This window comes from Eurosta solidaginis, chromosome 1, assembly GCF_040869045.1.
Source record: "Eurosta solidaginis isolate ZX-2024a chromosome 1, ASM4086904v1, whole genome shotgun sequence".
In the NCBI taxonomy this organism is placed as follows: domain Eukaryota; kingdom Metazoa; phylum Arthropoda; class Insecta; order Diptera; family Tephritidae; genus Eurosta; species Eurosta solidaginis.
Window position 1 is genome coordinate 5232925 of NC_090319.1, and position 20586 is coordinate 5253510.

General features: G+C 41.1%; 1 protein-coding gene and 1 long non-coding RNA gene across 2 annotated transcripts in view; one reads left to right on the top strand and one right to left on the bottom strand.

Annotated features, from left to right (window-relative positions):
• Positions 1–20586, bottom strand: part of LOC137246986 (uncharacterized) — a 97648-nt gene that overhangs the window by 58692 nt on the left and 18370 nt on the right. The gene's annotated exons all lie outside the window — the stretch shown is intronic.
• Tango9 (transport and golgi organization 9) overlaps positions 5950–20586 on the top strand; it is a 30168-nt gene continuing 15531 nt past the window's right edge. The window contains exons 1-3 of the mRNA XM_067777821.1: positions 5950–6169; positions 6276–6423; positions 6561–6714. Coding sequence (XP_067633922.1) covers positions 6114–6169; positions 6276–6423; positions 6561–6714 — 358 coding nt within the window. The 5' untranslated portion in view covers positions 5950–6113. The remainder of the gene's footprint in view (positions 6170–6275; positions 6424–6560; positions 6715–20586) is intronic.

A 20586-nucleotide genomic window follows, 5' to 3' on the forward strand; every position in this document is an offset into this window, starting at 1 on the left:
CGGTATCCGTGTGCCAAATACTTCCTAGGGACACCTGTGTAGACGCATGCGGCATCTGTTGTCTCAATGGCTTGCAATTTGTTGCCCCCTTCCGGAGCTCGAATCCACACTGAGATAAGACGTGTGAGATGTTACGTTGAAGCGCTGTCAGTTCTTGGAAAGAGTCGGAGCCGGAGAGCAAGTCATCCATATAAAAATCTGACGTAACGATATTTGCGATATTTTGATATAACGCGCCAGCTTGTTTTGCCGCGCGATGCAACAATTTGACAGCGAGATGAGAAGCGGATGCTACCCCATAGGTAACCCTTAATAGACGATAGTCGCGTATTGGCTGCGATGAATGCTCACGCCATACAATGCGTTGATAGTCGACGTCCTGTTTATCGACGTAGACCTGTCGATACATTTTCTCGATGTCCGCAATTATACCATAGCGATGGGTGCGGAAGCGGGCTAAAATCGGGAAGAGATCTTGTTGGAGCTGAGGACCAACCATTAGCGCGTCGTTTAACGAGTGCCCTGACGACGTCTTCATTGACGCGTTGAATACGACCCTAAGATTAGTAGTGGAACTTGTTTCTTTTACCACGACGTGATGTGGCATATAGTATGCGGTTTGCGTTGTTGGAGTAGCTAGCTCCATATGACCCAAGTCAAGAAGCTCCTTCATAAATTTGCAGTACTCTTCGTGAAGGTCTTTGTTGGTGGCTAACCTGCTTTCCATTCACAACAATGCCCGAACGGCTGCATTACGCGACTCACCAATCAACACCTCGGATTTCAGCGGTAAACGTACAATAAATCGGCCGTCAGTTGCGCGCTGTGTTGTATCGTCGAATAACTTCTCACAATATAACTCTTCGGGCGTGTAAAACTTTCTAGGTGGTAGCTCTTCCAGCTTCCAAAACTTAGCGATGAGGTCAGTTAGTTGCGTACAATAATGCGTTGAGATTACCCGGGGTTTTATTTGTGAGGGAGTCACGTTCCCAAACAGCACCCACCCAAACACGGTGTTCTGTGCCATCGGTGTGCCATTTTCGCCCTTTTTTAGGCCGTCGAGTAAAAACTTGTCCATTTCGTCCATGCCAATGAAGACATATATCGGACCAGGTTTGAAATAGTTAGGGTCAGCAAGCGGTAAGCCACTGATATGCGGCCACTGATATGCGGCCACCGTGATTCGGACAAGGCGTTTGTTGGTAGGTCGTTAGTAATTTTAGATAAAATAAGCGTACTCACGTGAAATTTTGAGTTTAGTGACTTTGGCGCTATGGATAACTTGACCTCACCCTTTGTGTGACCTCCTTGTACGGATCCAATACCCGTGACGCAAGCTGATGACGTATTTCGTGGTAAACGAAGTCGTTGAACGCAGGGCTCCGTAATGAACGAAGAATGTGAGCCGTTGTCGAACAGTGCCCTGGCTGGCTGCCAGCGGCCGGAGTTATCTTGCAATAAAATGTCAGCAGTAGCTAGTAATACTACGCGTTCAGCATCGGCGTAGTGCGACGTTAATCGCGGGTTCGAATCGAGCTCAAGGCCTAACAATAAAAATCATTGTGCTCGATTCGAACACGCGATCTTAAAATCAGTAGGCCGATATAACAACAAAAATTGCTAAAAATTTAATTTTTTTTAACCTGTCTGGGCGTTTTGTCGGTCGGGGACATCTCGCCCAGTATTCTCCCCGATCAACGATTTCATAGGATGCTCACACGCGTTCTCACCGGGAACCGTGAACAACCTGGCAGTCCAAACTTGGGTTGGACTAGCCTTACGGAGTTTGGACGAGTTCTCCTTTATCAAAATGTCTACATACATGATTTTTTTTTAGCCTTTCTTTGGGGGCGATAACCACTAGAACCATACGGAGTTTTGACGAGTTCTCCATAACAAATGTCTAGCTGCCGCAAAGCCTTTCAACTAGGAAACAAAATTAATTTACCAATTGACTTGATTTACTTTTTTTATGATGGACCTTCTGTTGCCCGGCTAGCTTGCGGTAGAACTTTGAGACTCTTATCTTAGGGGTGAGTCGTGCCCCACGTTAACTGACATCGGAGGTTCCTGGAAGTGGCGCTCTACGGGTGAACCGGTTTCCTGTTCGCTTAATCGCCAGGTTCTCAAAGCGAAGCAGGTTTGTTATGGTTCACTTGGGAGATTCACCCTTTCAACGTACTAGTTGGCTAGTGATAGGTGAAAATGTCAACATTCACCTCACTCACGTCTGCCTGGGGTGTTAAAACAATTTTTCTTTAAATTCGCGCGGGTGGAATAGCCAAAAATTCCAATAACATTGACAATTTTTCAATAACACCTGGCTCAATTGTATAGGTGGCTCATCTCATCAGCTGATTTTGTTCTCTTCATTGTACTGGGATAGAGATTGTCGAAAGGAGATGGCAAACGCGAATATAACCAACACATTGGCAATTATTTACTGCCGTGGTAGTAAACTTTATCTAATTTAGGCCATAATTTTTCCACAACACACAAGAGTTGCAAAGTTTTACGCTTATCTCCAGCACGAAGACTTTGACAATCTGAGCAAGGTATATACAGTGCGGTAGAGATGAGCCAACCATAACATCAAGCCGGCAGTCACAGTTAAATCATGCGATATAACGGCGACTTTCCATCGCGCAGTCGTAATAATGGGCTCCTTTTATCGGGGATTTAATAATTTTTTTATATATCAAAAATTAATATCAAACAAAGGTAAAAAAAAGAGTAAAATTTGTTTCATATACGTTTGTAGTTTATATAGAGATACATGTAGTGTACAAGGTATTTTGTAATTTACGAATCCTTTTTTTTAAATGAATTGTCAATAATTCTTTGTAAAATGGGAATGCTGATGGTTCTTCTCATTTAGAAGGCACATAGGGCATTCAGGTAAGGGGCCACCGAAATATAGGTGCGTCGATGGCCATGGTTTTGAGGGTGGGATAAAGCGCCGGGCGTCGCAACAACACCCGCGGCGCCCCTATATATATACGGCCCTTTTCATCTTTTCCTTTAACTTTCAGCTTTTTTTTATTTGGTTTTCAGCGTTATAACCGGTCGTATCCGGTTCTAAATTTTTTTTTGGTTATACTACTAGTTTCCAGCTATAATCAAATTTAAATTTGAGTCTTATTTTTCGGTTAATTTTTTGGCGTTTAGATTTATTTATAAATTTTTTTTTTTTTGCATTTTAGAATTTTCAATTTGAATTGAATTTAACGGTCTGTCCGTGGCATCCGGTTCGACCGGATGTCGTTTTCTTTTAAATTTAAGCGTTTTGAATGAGTTCTGCGCTTTTTGTCAGTTTTTTTAAAGGCATGATATAACCTTTTTTCTGTTTATGGCGCAGGACAGCAGGGTTGGCATGAACCTCGCCCAGCCGACATGACTAGCCACAGTGCACCCCTAGATCATGCCGACTGCCTTCCTTGCTGCTCCCATAAAAAATGCGTTTCCATAACAAGTTAAGCGAAATTTCTTCAAAAAGCTGCAATAATTTATTGTTACAAAGAAATAATACGTAAATGATACGCTTCCGCTTTATTCCATAAGTCCAAAGGGTTACTGCAATCTTTTAGCCGCCTTTGGACTATCTTTTCATCGCCTCCGCTATTACTGGAGCTCAAACAAAACAATAAAATTGGATCCACCGCAGTTATTTACTTAATTTTTTATGTTTTTGGCAACCAATTTGCCAGTTCAAAATCTATTGTTAGCTAAAAATACAATCCAACCCAATTTGGATCGTAAAATTTATTGTGAATTGAAAATAAATTACGTTCCGTTTGCTATCGTATGTTACAATCCCATTCTGTTTACAAGTTTGACGAATCACGTAGTTTTCTTTCGGATGGCTGCCGATCCGTGATCGTATGTTACGATTCGAGCCCTAGTTTACATGTAACGAGATTATCTTCATTTTCGTACTTAACTCGTAATCGTTAATTATATAACTGAATTTTTCAATACATATAAATTTTCACTTGATAATCGGTAATTATGAATAAATTTTCGAGATGCGGGTTTTTTTTAATAAAAAAAGTTCCACCTCTGGAGTGTTGTCTCTAATTGGAAGCACAAAACAAAAGAGAAACGTGAAAAATTACAGAAAATAATCTAGTTACTAGGGATGAAACATATGTAAACGAGTATATTATCTACGACGATTTATTATAGATTAAGACAGGTGTAAACGTGGTCTTTAAGGCTGATTTTTCATAAACTATGAGTGTCCTATCTGAAAATCGTGTTCCACTATTCAAAGTATTCCCCTATATAGGTGCAGTAACAAAGAGCAAAGAGGATAAATATAATAAGAGCTACCAGCTGCTACGAGTGGCCAGTAACTCGCTGGAAATTAAAAAAATTGATGCCTAATGTTTTTCATAAGGGACATTTTCAATCGTCTGGCATTTATCCATACCGTGTAGGCACCTTATGCAAATATGATTTTTGGAAAAAGAATTAATTAATTAAATAAATACAGTCGGAAAAATAAACACATATACCCCACGAAAAGGTATAAAGACATTTATGCACATCTCGCCCAAAAAATATCCTTCGAGTACCCTAACGAATAACATTTCGCAAAGTAACGAGTGACGTCTCTTCGTTCCCGAGATGGTCGGGCTAGCACCTTAATGGTGCTATGGTACCGGGCGTACCGGATTTGTATCCGGCAAAGGACCATCACATCGATGACACTCCCCAAAACCTTCGGGGAGCAACCTTATCGCTACAACAACAACAACACATCTTTTATTATATTTATCCTCTTTGATAATACATTGAATTCAACTGTAAGGAAAAGCAACGCAACAAATCGGTAACCTTATAACAGCTGATTCGACCAAACTTATGGGAATCAATGCAATCGATTATTGGTGCCGCTAAGGTCGTAACCGTATCGTAGCCAACCAATTGGGTTTTGGTTTACCGTCGTAACGATAAACAGCTGATTACGTTAGGGATACGACTACAGCGATACGACAAACGGCACCAATGACTCCAGCTTTAAGCTGTAGACATTGGTGCTTTATCGTTAACCTTATAACAGCTGATTCGACCAACCTTATGGGAATCAATGCAATCGATTATTGGTGCCGCTAAGGTCGTAACCGTATTGTAGCCAACCAATTGGTTTTTGGTTTACCGTCGTAACGATAAACAGCTGATTACGTTAGGGATACGACTACAGCGATACGACATACGGCACCAATGACTCCCGCTTTAACGTCATAACGAGCAACAGCTGATTACGTTAGGGATACGACTACAGCGATACGACATACGGCACCAATGACTCCCGCTTATGCGGCAGTTACTCACGAACGTACGTAGCAAAAACGTGTCAGCTGACACGACCTATCTTATGAGTGTGCAATGTAAACGAAAACTCACCGACGTGCAACGCCCGTACGTACGTAGCCCGGAACGCAGAAATCAAAACAATTTTGATTTTTTCCGTAAGAACGTGACAGCTGATCGCTCTCTCACTAGACAGAGTTGCTTAGTAAACTTTTGTGAGCTAATTTTTGACCGTTTGCAATTTTATGCAAAAACACGTAATTAAAGTTTGATTAATTGTGAAAATAATTCGAAATAATTATTTAAAAGTGCGGATTATAAATATGTAATCTATTTATATTTATTTAATATTAATTCCAGCCTTTTACAACATCAAAAATTAAATTGGAAAAAGTTGATGTTTCTATAAGCATGCATGCAAAATGGCCAATGGCAACAGTGCTTATCTGTAAACAATACACACACAAATATATTATGAACATGTACACAGACGCACACATTGATTCCTACGGGCTTGAGGGTTCGGTCAAACGTGTTTCGTACGGCAAACGTCCGTACGTACGGCACACGTCGGTGGGTAATTGCCGCTTTAAAGGATAACCGATCTATCGATATTTTTTGATCGATAATAGGAATTTGTCATATCCAATTTCTATTATTTTGCCTTTTCGATTTTTTAAGTCAAGCAAATTTACTAAGACTATTAATTATAATTAAATTAGTGTGAAATATTTCCAAACGCTAATCAAGAAATCGCAACCAGCTGTTGTGTGTTTTGTTTTTGGGACGTAGCGATTATGTATATACCTCTAATCTATGTTTGCACAGGTGCACTGAATGTGTTGCTACTAAAGTAAGTACCTAAAATGTTCATGCAACTTTCAACTGCGCAATTATCAGTAAACAAGCAATATTTTTCTTATCTTAATATTTACAAATATCGTTTTACATTTATTCAGATGGAGTGATACTTTGGAAGGCGAATGCAGTGACGGGAAAATCCGTCGATTCCAGCATCCGCTGGTACAAACTGCTTTTATGTTCACAGGAGAATTCCTTTGCTTCGTCATTTATAAAATTGCATATTTCTTTCTTCAACGGCGAGGGGTGAGTAGACTAATAAAAGAAAGTATATATACAAAAATGAGATTGTGTACACGGTGCTGATAAGCTGCCGCTTCGCAACTAATGCATTTGTGCATTGCAATAATGTAAGAACTGTAATGAATATGTACATATTCCAGACGGGTGCAGAAGGCGAACATATAATAACTAGAGGTGAACGCGAGTTTTCTCCGATAAATCTGTTACTACCGGCAACATTAGATTTGATTGCTTCTGTAATGCTACTTACTGGGTTATATTTGACATATGTGTCCAGCTTTCAAATGTTAAGAGGTGAGAAATGCTAGTGGTTTATGCTGAACGTAAAATAAATTTTTACTTAAGTCTAAGCACAATTTTTGGTTAATTTACTCATATCTTTGGAACGGTCAAATAATGCTAGCCTCCGGATTATTGATCCTGAACACCCGTCTTTAAAAAGTAGTAGGGTTTCTTTACGAGAAAGACTGCAGCCTAAATCAACGAGTTGCACAAAAGTGCCAATTGTTTTTCCAAAAAAAATATATGAAAGAAAATTATTATTATTATTATATTTCGTTTCATAGATACGACCCATGATCATCATTTCATCATGGATACGACCATTGTAAATTCATACAAGTGGCGAATGTTTGAAAAAAATTTTCTCAATAGTAAACAGCCTGGATCATCTGTCAAATCGCTGTTAGATTATTTAAATCATTTGTGAAAAATGGTAGAAATGTACCAACGAGTGGGAAAAATAATTTCACTTCCAAAGTGTGAAGCACCCTTAGCCAAAGCAAATGTCGAACTCTTCTTGTTATGCTTTGCTTTCAACAAAAGTTGAAAGTTAGCCACTTTTTCATGTCAGATGGCGCCAGCGTCGCACGATCTGCCGTTCGCTATAAAAATGTGTCTCTCCATGATAAGATTGCGTTAAACGCATCTATATAAAAAACTGCTAATGTGACGGGGCTATAAGTTCGTATATTTTGCAAAAAATAAAAGGAAACATATCATTGTAAAGGTTTACAAGTAGGATATTAAGACGAATCCATCCGGGTACTGGCAAGGCGAATTCTCAAGAATGTCAATTCATAAGAAAATTTTCATTGATTTCGAGTAGCTGACATATTTTAGTATAAGGCGTTGTATGGAAAATAATCTAGAAGAAGCAATCAGCTGTTGCGATGTTGTTGTTGTTGTTGTAGCGATTAGGTTACTCCCCGAAGGCTTTGGGGAGTGTTATCGATGTGATGGTCCTTTGTCGGATACAGATCCGATACGCTCCGGTAACACAGCACCATTAAGGTGCTGGCCCGACCATCTCGGGAACGATTTATATGGCCACATTAAACCTTCAGGCCATCCCTCCCTCCCCACCCCCAAGTTCCATGAGGAGCTTGGGGTCGCCAGAGCCTCGTCTGTTAGTGAAACGGGATTCGCCGCTCGAAGGTGAGGTTGACAATTGGGTTGGAGAAGCTATATATTGCGCTACACAACCCCTTGAATCCCCAGCTGTTGGGATAACAGCACTTGGTACTGAATTCGCCTTGTACATATGTATATGTGCTTTAATTTTATTCTTCATAAAAAAAAAATAAATGTAAGGCGCGATAACCTCCGAAGAGATCTAAGGCCGAGCTTCTCTTCCAATTTGCGTCGTGCTCCTCTTGATTTTCCCTACAAATTGGCCGGACGGGACCTACATGTTTTATGCCGACTCCGAACGGCATCTGCAAGGCAGATGAGTTTTCACTGAGACCTTTTCATGGCAGAAATACACCCGGAGCGCTTGCCAAACACTGCCGAGGGGCGACCCCGCTTAGAAAAATTTTCTTCTAATTGAAAAACCTTATTTCTAAAATTTTGATTTTGCTTTGCCCGGGGTGCGAACCCAGGGCATACGGTGTGATAGGCGGAGCACGCTACCATCACACCACGGTATTCATACATAAATAAATAAATATATATGTACAAGGGGCTGGTTGCAGCCCTCGTGAACAACTGACTTTGCACTTGGTTTTTTTTTAAAATTTTTTTTTTTTTTTTTAACTTTTTTCAAGGCGAATCCATACCAGGTGGTGGCAAAGTCAAAATAAAATTTTCATTGATTCCGATTAACTGACATGTTGTAGTACAAGGCGTTGTATGGAAAATAATCAAGAAAAAGCAATCAGCTGTTGGGATAACAACACGTGGTACTGAATTCGCCTTGACTTTTTTATAAATATTTTCATTTTTTTATGATTTTAAACAAATTTTTTTATACACCTTTTCCAGTTTAAGTTCAGAAAATTAAAATTTAAGTTCAGAAAATTCCAATTTAAATTCAGAAAAATACAATTCAAGTTCAGAAAATTACAATTCAAGTTCAGAATTTTCATTTCAAGTTCAGACAATTACAATTCAAGTTAAGAAAGTTACATTTCAGATGCAGAAAATTACAATTCAAAACGTGTGAGAAAAAAGCAAGTCCTTCTCTTTCTAACACACTGTCGTTTGACACTGAGCGAAGTGACAAGCTGACTTTCTTTTGTTGCATTGTGAAAAATTAAATTGAAAGAATTTTTGTACTTATAAACAATGTCAATGATTCATCCCAAAAATAAATGCGATCATGAAGAAAATCGGACAAAAGTATGCGCTCAATGCGGGACAAAAATAGTTTTTAAAAATAAACCTTCCCAAATTGTTTATTAATAATTGAAAAAAGAGCACATTATCAGTTTGATGTATCTTATAGAAAATTCCCGAAAAGTATACATATTGTAACGAGTTTACTGCAATTCCGCTTATTTGCAACCTTCTGCTAACGTTCGAACCACTAAACTGTTGAATAAATAACTCCAATACATATTCGATTATGCAAAATGGTCTTTATTCAAGTACTTTCAAAATAACACTTCTACTGCTCGACAGATAGCGTGCTTAATCAAAACTGATTTTCGTGTCTCTACTTTTGCTGCTTTTATAGTCTGTGCTGTGTCGCTCGCATACTTCTAGGCGTTTCTATTTCTAGAATCTATTACTTATTTATCAGATATAACTACAGAGGCAGATGATTTCATAGCTTCTCTCATAGCCCATACGCGTGTATATGTGAGTGATACTTGCATAGTTTCGGGAGTATCTCAGATATTTGCATTTGGTTGTGCGTTGCTTCTCCGCTGCGTGTACGTACATATGTGTAGACATAATGACTGTCTGCTTTATTGTTGTTGTGGCTTCATTTACTTAGCATCATACTAGTGATGTGAATATCACTTAGTATCACTAATAGTCGTCACACTGCCCTCCACCTAAGTCTGATCGTCTCGATCTAAACGCTGCCAGCCTTTCCAAATGAACCACTTTCATTTTGGTTCGTGGTTTGCCAATGGTTTGTATGCGGTACACTACATCGTTGATCCGTTTTACAACTTTGTATGGGCCTTCCCAATTACACTGCAATTTCGGGGACAAACCTTTTTTTCATTGTGGGTTGTATAACAGCACTGCTGTCAAGTGCTGTCTGTACGCAATCTTGCTCCATGCAATGGTCTTATCTTCTTGTTGACTAAATCCGCTCGAGTGATGGAATGAGATGCACCCGTATCTACAGTCAGTAAACGTTCCTTTCCATCCACATGTCCTCCGATAGTAAGATTGTTTGAGCTTCTTCCAATTTGCGAGATAGAGATTATGGGGCATTCAATTGAGGGAGCCAGCTGTCGCCCCTCGCGGCTGACTCTCTTTAGTTTAAAGATTGAGTGGGCTTGGAGATTTGCTCATCTCCATCAGCTCTGCGTTTACGGCCACCCACATTGTTGGAACTATTAGGACTGGTGCTGCAATGACGTGCAATGTGGCCTGGGTTGTCGCACTTGAAACATTTCATAACTCCAGAGTTTTTCTGTTGTGATCCCTTCAGTGCTTCCAAAATTGTGTCCACCCAATCTGGCCTTTCTACTTCCACACGATGGGCTTTGTACGCTGGCTTACTTAAAAGTGAGGCAGTTTCCTGAGTCAGTGCATGGGATACCGTTTCGGCAAATTTTGGCTTTGGGTTCGCGTATGTAGCTCGTTTCGTTTCAACATCCCGTATTCCATTTATAAATTTTAAAATTATTCAATTTAATCTTAACATTTTTTAAAAACTACATACACCTTTTCCAGTTTAAGTTCAGAAAATTACAATTCAAGTTCAGAATTTCCAATTTAAATTCAGAAATTTACAATTCAACTTCAGAGTTTCCAATGCAAGTTCAGAAAATTACAATTGAAGTTCAGAATTTCCAATTTAAATTCAGAAATTTACAATTCAAATTCAGAAAGTTACAACTCAAGTTAAGAAATTCCAATTTAAGTTCAGAAAATTACAATTTAAGTTCAGAAAACCACATTTCAAGTTCAGAAAATTACAATTCAAGTTCAGAAAATTACGATTCAAGTTTAGTAAATTACAATTCAAGTTCAGAAAGTTTGTCAGGAATTTTTTCTTTCATGCAATGGAAATTGAAGTATGTGAGATGGTAAATGTTAGCGCTAATAATTTGATACAAGGCCTACTATCTGCTAAGGAAGCATTGGGCTTCTTAACTTACTTAAATCAATATTGCTCACATGAAGGAGATAGCTAAGAAAACCCCTTTCCTCTCTTCTCTCTCTCATAAGAGGTCAGTTACAAGGACATCCATCTATATTCTAAAGGTCACAAGCATTTATCTGCATTAAGTATGACAGTAGTCATGACGAAATCAACGGAGCGTCCACAATCCCGCAAGTAACGTATAAGTACTGCGTGCACAGATCAAGTCTTCCTCCACCTGCCTCTCGCAACTCTGTGGAGATCTCCGCCTTCCACTTACTTTCCAAGTTGTTTCATGGCCGGAGCGTGCTCATGCACTTGGTGCAAAAGTTATCCTTCGTTTAATTTCTTACCTCGGGATGTACACGTCTTGGAGAAAACTTGGGGTACAGTACATCCAAGCCACCATTGTCAACGAAGCATCAACACTTACGCAAATAACATGCAAGTACATATTACTGCCGTGCAAACTATGAAACCTAGGAAAGCACCTGGGCCCGACGGAATACCCGCGGAGGCAATTAGGCTAGCTGCAAACTTAGCTGCAGAACTTATGTTGCACATGTACAACAAATGTCTCGAAGAAAGAACTTTCCCCACCATATGGAAGACAGCACGACTGGTTCTCATTCCAAAAGGGAAAGGAGATCCCAACTCTCCATCATCCCACCGTCCCCTATGTATGTTGGACACAGCAGGGAAATTTATGGAGAGTCTCCTGAAGCAACGCGTCACCAGAGCGTTACAGGACGGCGGAGGACTGTCTCCCAGACAGCATGATTTTCGGAGGGGGCACTCCACAATCGATGCCATAGCAGAAGTTATAGACGCAGTCAAGAAAGCCAAGACAGCGTGCCACAGAGCAAGACCTATATTGTTGCTGGTCACGCTGGACGTCAAAAACGCTTTTAACTCAGCTAGGTGGGAGGATATGCTTGAGGCACTAGAAAACACTTTCAAAGTACCGCAATATTTGTTAGAAATTTTAAGGGACTACTTAAGAGAGGGCTATTTAATATATGAAACCACTCACGGTCAAAAAAAGGTAAAAATAACAGGTGGGGCAGCCCAGGATTCGGTACTAGGTCCCGATGTCTGGAATATAACTTACGACAGCCTTCTTCGATTAGACATGCCAGAAAGCACCTTCCTCGTTGCCTTTGCAGACGACATAGCAGCTGTGATAACAGCACCAAGCTGCGAGCTGGCACAGCTAAAATTAAACCAGGTCATGCGTAATGTAAATAGGTGGATGACTGAGCACGGTTTCCAGTTAGCAACAGCAAAAACGGAGATCGTCATCCTCACAAAGAGACGTATTCCCACTACCAGGGACATGACGGTTGGGGACCAGCCAATGGAAACACTCGCTTCAACGAAATATCTGGGAGTGGGGTTAGACAGCAAGTAGTTGAGTAGATTAATGGCAAACACAGGTGGCCAAAAGCCATGCACAAGGAAGTTTCTTGCATCAGCCTCGGATTCTATACTCTTATATGGTTCAGAAATCTGAGCTAACGCAATGAAATACCGGAAGAACCGAGTCACCCTCACCTCGGTCCAACGCAGAGGGACGCTGCGAATATATTCGGCCTATCGCACGGTATCAGCTGAAGCTGTCCTGGTCGTTGCGGGAACCATACCGATATATCTTCTCGCTGAGGAAAGAAAAGCAATATACGACAACGGATCGCAAGCAAGTAGAGCTGCTGTTGCCATGCAAGTGCGAGAAGAATCGATCCGACGCTGGCAAGATCAGTGGAGCAACAGCATCGTAGGAAAGTGGACTAGGGAACTAATCCCTGAACTGAATCCATGGTTAAAGCGACCACACGGAGAGGTAGACTTTTACCTTACCCAGTTACTAACGGGACACGGTTACTTCCGCAAATACCTACACAGAATGGGTAAGGTTGATAACCCGAGCTGCCTGTACTGTGGGAAAAAAAAGGTGTACGCCACACCTTCTTCGAATGCAGGCACTTCTCCGATCAGCGAAGGAGGGTAGAAGAGGTACTTGGCGACCTATCCCCAGGCAGTGTCATAAATAACATGACCTGCCGAAGAGACAGATGGGATACGGTCAGCACATATGTGAGGCATATACTTATCGTAAACGAGAAGACGGATGCCTAGCCCATTAGCGTGAGAGTAGCCATAGAGCTCACGTAGCGCGCACCCGTACCAGAAGTAATGCTAAACGCGGTCACAGGTACGGGGATTTGCGCGGGCCGTGGGAGATTAGGTTTTAGTGGGTAGGCCTTCATGGAAGAAGGGAGTCCTACACTTGAAGAGTCTCGCACTGAGGCTTAAATATCCCGGTCAGTGCATAAAGCATCTCCTCCTTCCACGAAACACAAACAAAAAAAAATGAATTGGAATAACTTTTGACAAATACCCCATACTTATAATTTTCTGAATTTGAATTGTAATTTTCTGAACTTGAAATACAATTTTCTGAACTTGAATTATAATTTTCTGAACTTGAAATACAATTTTCTGAACTTGAATTATAATTTTCTGAACTTGAAATGAAAATTCTGAACTTGAATTGTAATTTTTTGAACTTCAATTGTACTTTTCTGAATTTAAATTGGAATTTTCTGATTTTGCATTGGAAATTCTGATCATTAATTGCAATTTTCTGAACTTAAATTGTAATTTTCTAAACTTGAATTGCAATTTTCTGAACTTGAATTGTAAATTTCTGAACATAAACTGGAAAAGGAATCGGGGCGTAAATGTTAATTATGGCGGTAACAAGGTGTATAACAAAAATTTTTTTTTAATCATAAAAAACCGAAAAAATGTATAAAAAACTCAAGGCGAATTCAGTACCGGGTGTTGTTATCACAACAGCTGATTGCTTCGTCTTGATTATTTTCCATACAAGGGCTTGTACTACAACTTGTCAGTTAATCGAAATCAATGGACATTTTCTTTTGGCTTGACATTCTTCTACACGGCGAATCGGTTGAATTCGCTTTGCCACCATCTGGTATGGATTCGCCTTGTATATATGTTCTGAACTTGAATTGTAAATTTCTGAACATAAACTGGAAAAAGTGTATAACATCTCTCATTTTCTGAACTTGAATTGTAATTTTCTGAACTTGAATTATATTTTTCTGAATTTAAATTGGAATTTTCTGAAATTGCATTGGAAATTCTGATCATGAATTGTAATTTTCTGAACTTAAATTGTAATTTTCTGAACTTGAATTGGAAATTCTGAACTTAAATTGTAATTTTCTGAACTGAATTGCAATTTTCTGAACTTGAATTGTAAATTTCTGAACATAAACTGGTAAAGGTGTGTTACCGCCATAATTAACAGTTAATGTGACCATGATTTTAGTTGAATTCATTTGTAATATTAAACCTTGTACTTATTTAATGCAGGCTTGTAAACCGTAAAAATATATCTTCTCCCAGGCAACTCTGAACGAATGTCATATTCGGGCAAGAGTTCGTAATTGTCATCGTCACTTGATAAAAAGAGAGAAGAGAGGGAAGATAGATTAAAATTGTTCGTGCCCATCTGGCAACCCTGTTATTCCAATGCGAAGGAATGTAATGAAAGAATATGAAATGTCATTGTTTGGATCTTCTTGCTTTTGCTTTTTTTTTTTAATTTAATTTTACATAGTGCAACCCGCTGAAGTAATTAAAAAGTTAAAAGTTTATACAAAACTAGTGTGTTTTACTTCATTCAACCGCTATCGTTACAAATGCATAAAGTTGCGTACAATAAGAAGTTCCTGCATCTAAGGTCGTATACATCATAATTTAATAACCCAACAGACATTTATTTCAGCTTGTTGTACGCAACAAGCTGGTCCTTCGAGCCGGATAGTGCCGGCACACGTACATACATACATAGTTGCGAGTCACAATCTGCAACTAAATTTCATCGGAATTGAATCTTTTATGCTGAAAAAAGGTTATAAACCTACGTAAAACTTTTCTAAAGCTAATCAAAGGTTTTTGCTGGTACAAGTGCGGGTTTAAATACACATTTAGCCTTAGATAAGGAATCGGTAGAAACATATTTACAACTTCTCGAGGAGCAGTGGCACCGATTCGCTGACGCTCAACAAGAAGTAGAGTTGTGCGTTGAAGAAAAAGCAGCGGTTGAAGAGCAATCGCGTGCACAGGCAGATGAATGGTACATTACAGCAAAGGCGAATTTCAAACGTCTCATGGGAACCCCTGAAACCCCGCGTCTACCTACGGCAACAAGTTTTTCATCGTCTCCAGTTCAACTACCCAAATTACAGTTACCCACTTTTAGCGGTGATCCTACAAATTGGCTGGCTTTTCACGACGCCTTTCAGTCACTCGTACATAAAAATGCGAGCTTGTCTGATAGTCAGAAATTGCATTATCTGCGTAACTGTCTTCAAGGTGAGGCACTTCAACTTGTAATTAGTCTACAAATATGCGATTCCAACTACAGTGCGGCGTGGGAGTTACTCACCGCACGGTACAAAGTTTTGCGTGTCATGGTCGACGCTCATTTTAAAGCTATTTTCGCGATCGAAAAAGCACCGCGAGATACTGGTAAGGCTATTAAGCAAATTCTAAACGTCACTATGCAGCACGTTGGTTCACTTCGTGCGTTAGGTAGGCCTGTCGAATTTTGGGACGACTGGCTCATTCACATTACGGTTTCAAAACTGGCTTACGAGACCAGAAAACAATGGGAGCTTTCGTTAGTCAAGGATGCTTTGCCTACCTTCGAAGAGTTGGTCGAATTTTTAGAAATACGCGCTCGCTTGCTCGAAATGTTGCCGACGACTACTACACTGTCGACGACATCCCAAGGAGCGCGTCAGCTCAACGCAGCAGCGAAGACTACAACAAACGTCCTGCATGCGGTTGGTGAGCAGCACACACCGTCTTCCAACTCTAGTGCCGTAGCGAACGTAGCACCCTGTATGCATTGCAATGCCAAACACAACATCTACGCTTGCCCAAGTTTTCTCAAATTAGATGTCGCTTCTAGGTTTGCAGTTATTAAGAAACACAGTGCTTGCCTCAATTGTTTGAGCAAAGGTCATTTTATAGCAAAGTGTCGTAGTTCATCAGTATGCAACATCTGCCGACGTCGACATCACACCCTACTTCATGGTGGCAATGAAAGTAACACCTCCGGTGCTGATCTAAATGTGCATGCTTCTCCGTTCGTAAAGCCGCAACGCAATCTTTTTATACAAAATTCTACGTCTTCAACAATGAATGATTCAACCGCAACGTTGTCTATAAATGCCAACCCTGAGGCACCGCATCTTGGTTGTGTAGCATCTCACCACGCTGAAGCTGACAAGGCCATCTTGTTGGCAACTGCGGAAGTCTATCTGCAAGACCATGCAGGTCGATGGCAACCCGCACGAGTATTGTTTGACAACGGCTCACATGCATCCTTCGTGACAGAGGCCTGCATCCAACGCCTTCGTTTACCTAGAAAACTTTCGGCAGCTCATGTCACTGGGATTGGTTCGTCAGATGGTGGTCAAGTTAAAGGAGAGACCGTGCTCTCACTCTCACCTCGATCTCTTGCTACGAATTTTACAATCAATTCGCTTATATTATCGAAGATCACAAACGATCTACCTAGCGTTTGTGTACAGATGCCATCTTGGCCGCACATACAAAATCTGGATCTCGCTGATCGGCACTACGCCAAACCTGGCCCTGTCGATGTTTTAATAGGGATGGACGAAATGGATAAATTTTTGCTATCTGGGCTCTGTAAGGGGCCGCCTAATACACCTATGGCACAAAACAGAGTTTTCGGTTGGGTACTTTTCGGAAAAGCCATGCGTTCATTCAGTCCCAATACTGGTCTTCTCTCACTTCATTGTGATGTGCCACTCATTAGAATGGTGAGTAAGTTCTGGGAACTCGAGGAGTTTCCGCCTAAGCAATTTTTAACTGTTGAAGAAGAGGCTTGCGAAAAGCACTTTGGCCAGCATTGCCGCCGCGCCAAAGACGGGCGCTATATAGTTCGCCTGCCTTTTAAGGAGTCTGTACCTTTAGGTGAGTCGAGAAACATATCTATACGAAGTTTGCTACGAATGGAAAAACGTTTCGCTATGGATGACGAGCTACGTCGACAATACTCCGAGTTTATGCGGGAGCTCTTATGTATGGGTCACATGGAGCTCGTGGGTGACGCGCCACCGCATAAAAGCTACTACATGCCACTCCATGCTGTGGTGAAAGACACTAGTTCCACCACTAAACTTAGAGTTGTTTTTAACGCTTCGATGAAAACATCGACCGGTTTCTCGTTAAACGACGCTTTGATGATAGGCCCACAGCTACAGGAGGATCTGTTCTTTATAATGGTACGTTTTCGGACTCATCGGTATATGATGGCCGACGTTGAAAAAATGTATCGGCAAGTTCATGTATATGAAGAAGATGCTGACTACCAACGCATAGTTTGGCGTGATGCATCAACCGAACCTATTCGAGACTATCGAATGCTCCGTGTAACTTACGGCGTCGCTTCGGCTTCACACTTGGCCGTACGTTCTCTGCACCAAGCAGCTTTAGATGCCGATGAAGAGCACAAAGAAGCCGCTAGAGTCATCATGCGCGATTTTTATATGGACGATCTCCTCACGGGATCGTTTTCTATCGACGAACTTATGAAGCTGCAAAGTAATATAACCGTAGTTCTATCTAACGCTGGGTTCGAGTTACGTAAATGGGCTACAATTTGCAATGAGCTTAAGAAAAATATACCGCACGCATCGAAGCAAATTTCGCACTTGTTGGCTGACGGCGATGAAGTACGTACATTGGGTACTGTTTGGAACACGAGCGACGATTACTTATCGATAGCAGTGAACTTAACACCACTGCCTGCAGTTCTTACGAAAAGAGCTTTTTTTTCGGATTCAAGTAAAATCTTCGATCCACTCGGATTAATCGCACCTTGTACAATTTTATCGAAAATTTGGCTGCAGCGAATTTGGCAAGCGGATGATGATTGGGACGAACCAGTGCCTGTCGATGTCGCGAAGGAATGGCTGGCTTATCGTCAGCAGTTGCCTGAACTCACTGCACTCAAATTAAATCGTTGGATTGGCACCGGCGAAATTTACGATCACGCTGAGTACCATGTCTTCACGGACGCATCGCAACGCGCCTACGCTGCCGCAATTTACTGTCGCACGCAAATACTCGATGGAAAATTTAAAGTAGTTTTAGTCGCTGCACGCGCAAAAGTCGCGCCTTTAAAAAGTACGACCCTTCCACGCTTAGAATTGTGCGCAGCGCATCTAGGAGCTAAACTTGTCAAGCAGATCCAGCTAAGCTTCGGTGGTAATATGAAAAAGTTATATGCGTGGACTGACTCGACTATAACGCTAGCTTGGTTAAAAAGTCATCCAAGTCGATGGTCAGTCTTCGTAGCGAACCGCGTAGCCGCTGTGCAGGAAGTTTTGGCTCCTCAATGTTGGCGACACGTCCGTTCAGAGGATAATCCAGCGGACTGCGCATCTAGAGGATTAACTCCTTCGTATCTACTCTCGCATTGTCTTTGGTGGCAAGGCCCAAGTTGGTTATCCGAAGGTGAAAATCAGTGGCAACATCAGACGAACGGAGATTTGGAACAAATGTTGAAACTCGATCCAACTGCTAGTTCCGAATTGCGAAATACCAAGTCCGCATCGCATCTCACTCAAGCAACGGAAGAGTGGGACCTATTAGCAAGATATAATTCGCACACTAAACTAAAGAGGGTTATGGCCTACGCTATACGCTTCGTCAAAAATCTACAAACAATCAGCAGTCAACGCACAACTGGCACTCTCACCTGCGGTGAAATTCGTCACGCTAAAAATACTCTGGTACAGTATATCCAAACTAACGCTTTTCCGAATGAGATTGTTTCTTGCAGGTCAAACAAACCTATACCATTGCGAAGTACTCTAATCCGGCTTCAACCGTTTTTGGATCCTGAGGGCATTCTCCGTGTTGGCGGGAGGATAAAACGTGCTTCGGTCTCTGCAGACGTCAAACACCCTATAATCCTACCGAAAAACTCAGTCCTTGCTAAGCTAATAGTTCTCGACATTCATCGCAGCACGCTTCACGCCGGTCCGCAAATTATGCAAACCGTTCTTCAACGTCGTTTTTGGGTTATGAGTTCTCGGAATCTCGTTCGCGCAGTCTACCACAACTGCGTAAAATGTAAACGTATAAACCGTCAACCGCTAGGTCAAGCGATGTCGGATCTGCCAAGCAGCCGCCTAACAAGTTATCGATGTTTTTTGCACAGCTCTGTCGACTTTGCAGGACCCTATTTTATCAAGTTCTCTCAAGGCAGAGGAGCTAAACCATGCAAGGCATATATATGCAGTTTCATATGCATGAGTACTGGGGCAATGCATCTCGTCGGAGATCTCTCCTCACCAGCGTTTATTGCCGCTCTTTCGAGATTTATAAATAGAAGGGGTTATTGCCAGCATGTCTATTCGGACAACGGCACCAATTTGGTAGGTGCTGAGAAAGAGTTATACGCCGCCTACCACCGCTGCTTGAGAGATGAAAAAGTTACCTTGTATCTGGCAAATATGCAATTGACATGGCACTTTAACCCGCCGAGCGCGCCACATATGGATGGCTATTGGGAGACAGGGGTGAGGCGAGTTAAATATCACCTGAAACGAGCTCTGGGTAATTCATTATTAACATACGAAGAATTTTCTACGCTGTTGACGGAAATTGAAGCTTGCGTCAACTCTCGACCGCTCTATTGGCACTCTGCTAATGCTGATGACCTGGAAGTTCTCACCCCTGGTCATTTCCTGATTGGTGAGCCAATCAAGGCGCTGCCCGAACCTGATACCGAAAATTTCTCAGGAAGGTTGCGTCAAAGATGGCAAGCTATTAGCGCAATGCGACAACATTTTTGGTCCCGTTGGCGAAACGAATATCTCGTCAACCTACAACAAAGGGCTAAATGGTTTCGTTCCTCCGCAAATCTAAAGGAAGATGACGTCGTTATCATTCACTATCCAATTAGCCCACCTACTAAATGGCGACTTGGGCGTGTCATTCAGTGTCATCCTGGCACAGACGGATTAGTACGTATAGTAAGACTGAAGACTGCCGATGGTGAATTGGTTCGGCCTATAGCGAAACTAACGTTGCTGCCAACACAAGATGAGTCTGTACTGTAATGTTGATCTCTTAATACATACGTATTTGAAATGTAAATATTTAACTATCTAAGATATTTTTAGTAATTGAAATGTGAATTCAATTTGTAAACGTGAATTTAATTTCGAACTCTTATCGGTCGTTCAAGGTGGCCGGCATGTTCGTGCCCATCTGGCAACCCTGTTATTCCAATGCGAAGGAATGTAATGAAAGAATATGAAATGTCATTGTTTAGATCTTCTTCTTGCTTTTGCTTTTTTTTGAATGTAATTTTACATAGTGCAACCCGCTGAAGTAATTAAAAAGATAAAAGTTTATACAAAACTAGTGTGTTTTACTTCATAAAACCGCTATCGTTACAAATGCATAAAGTTGCGTACAATAAGAAGTTCCTGCATCTAAGGTCATATACATCATTATTTAATAACCCAACA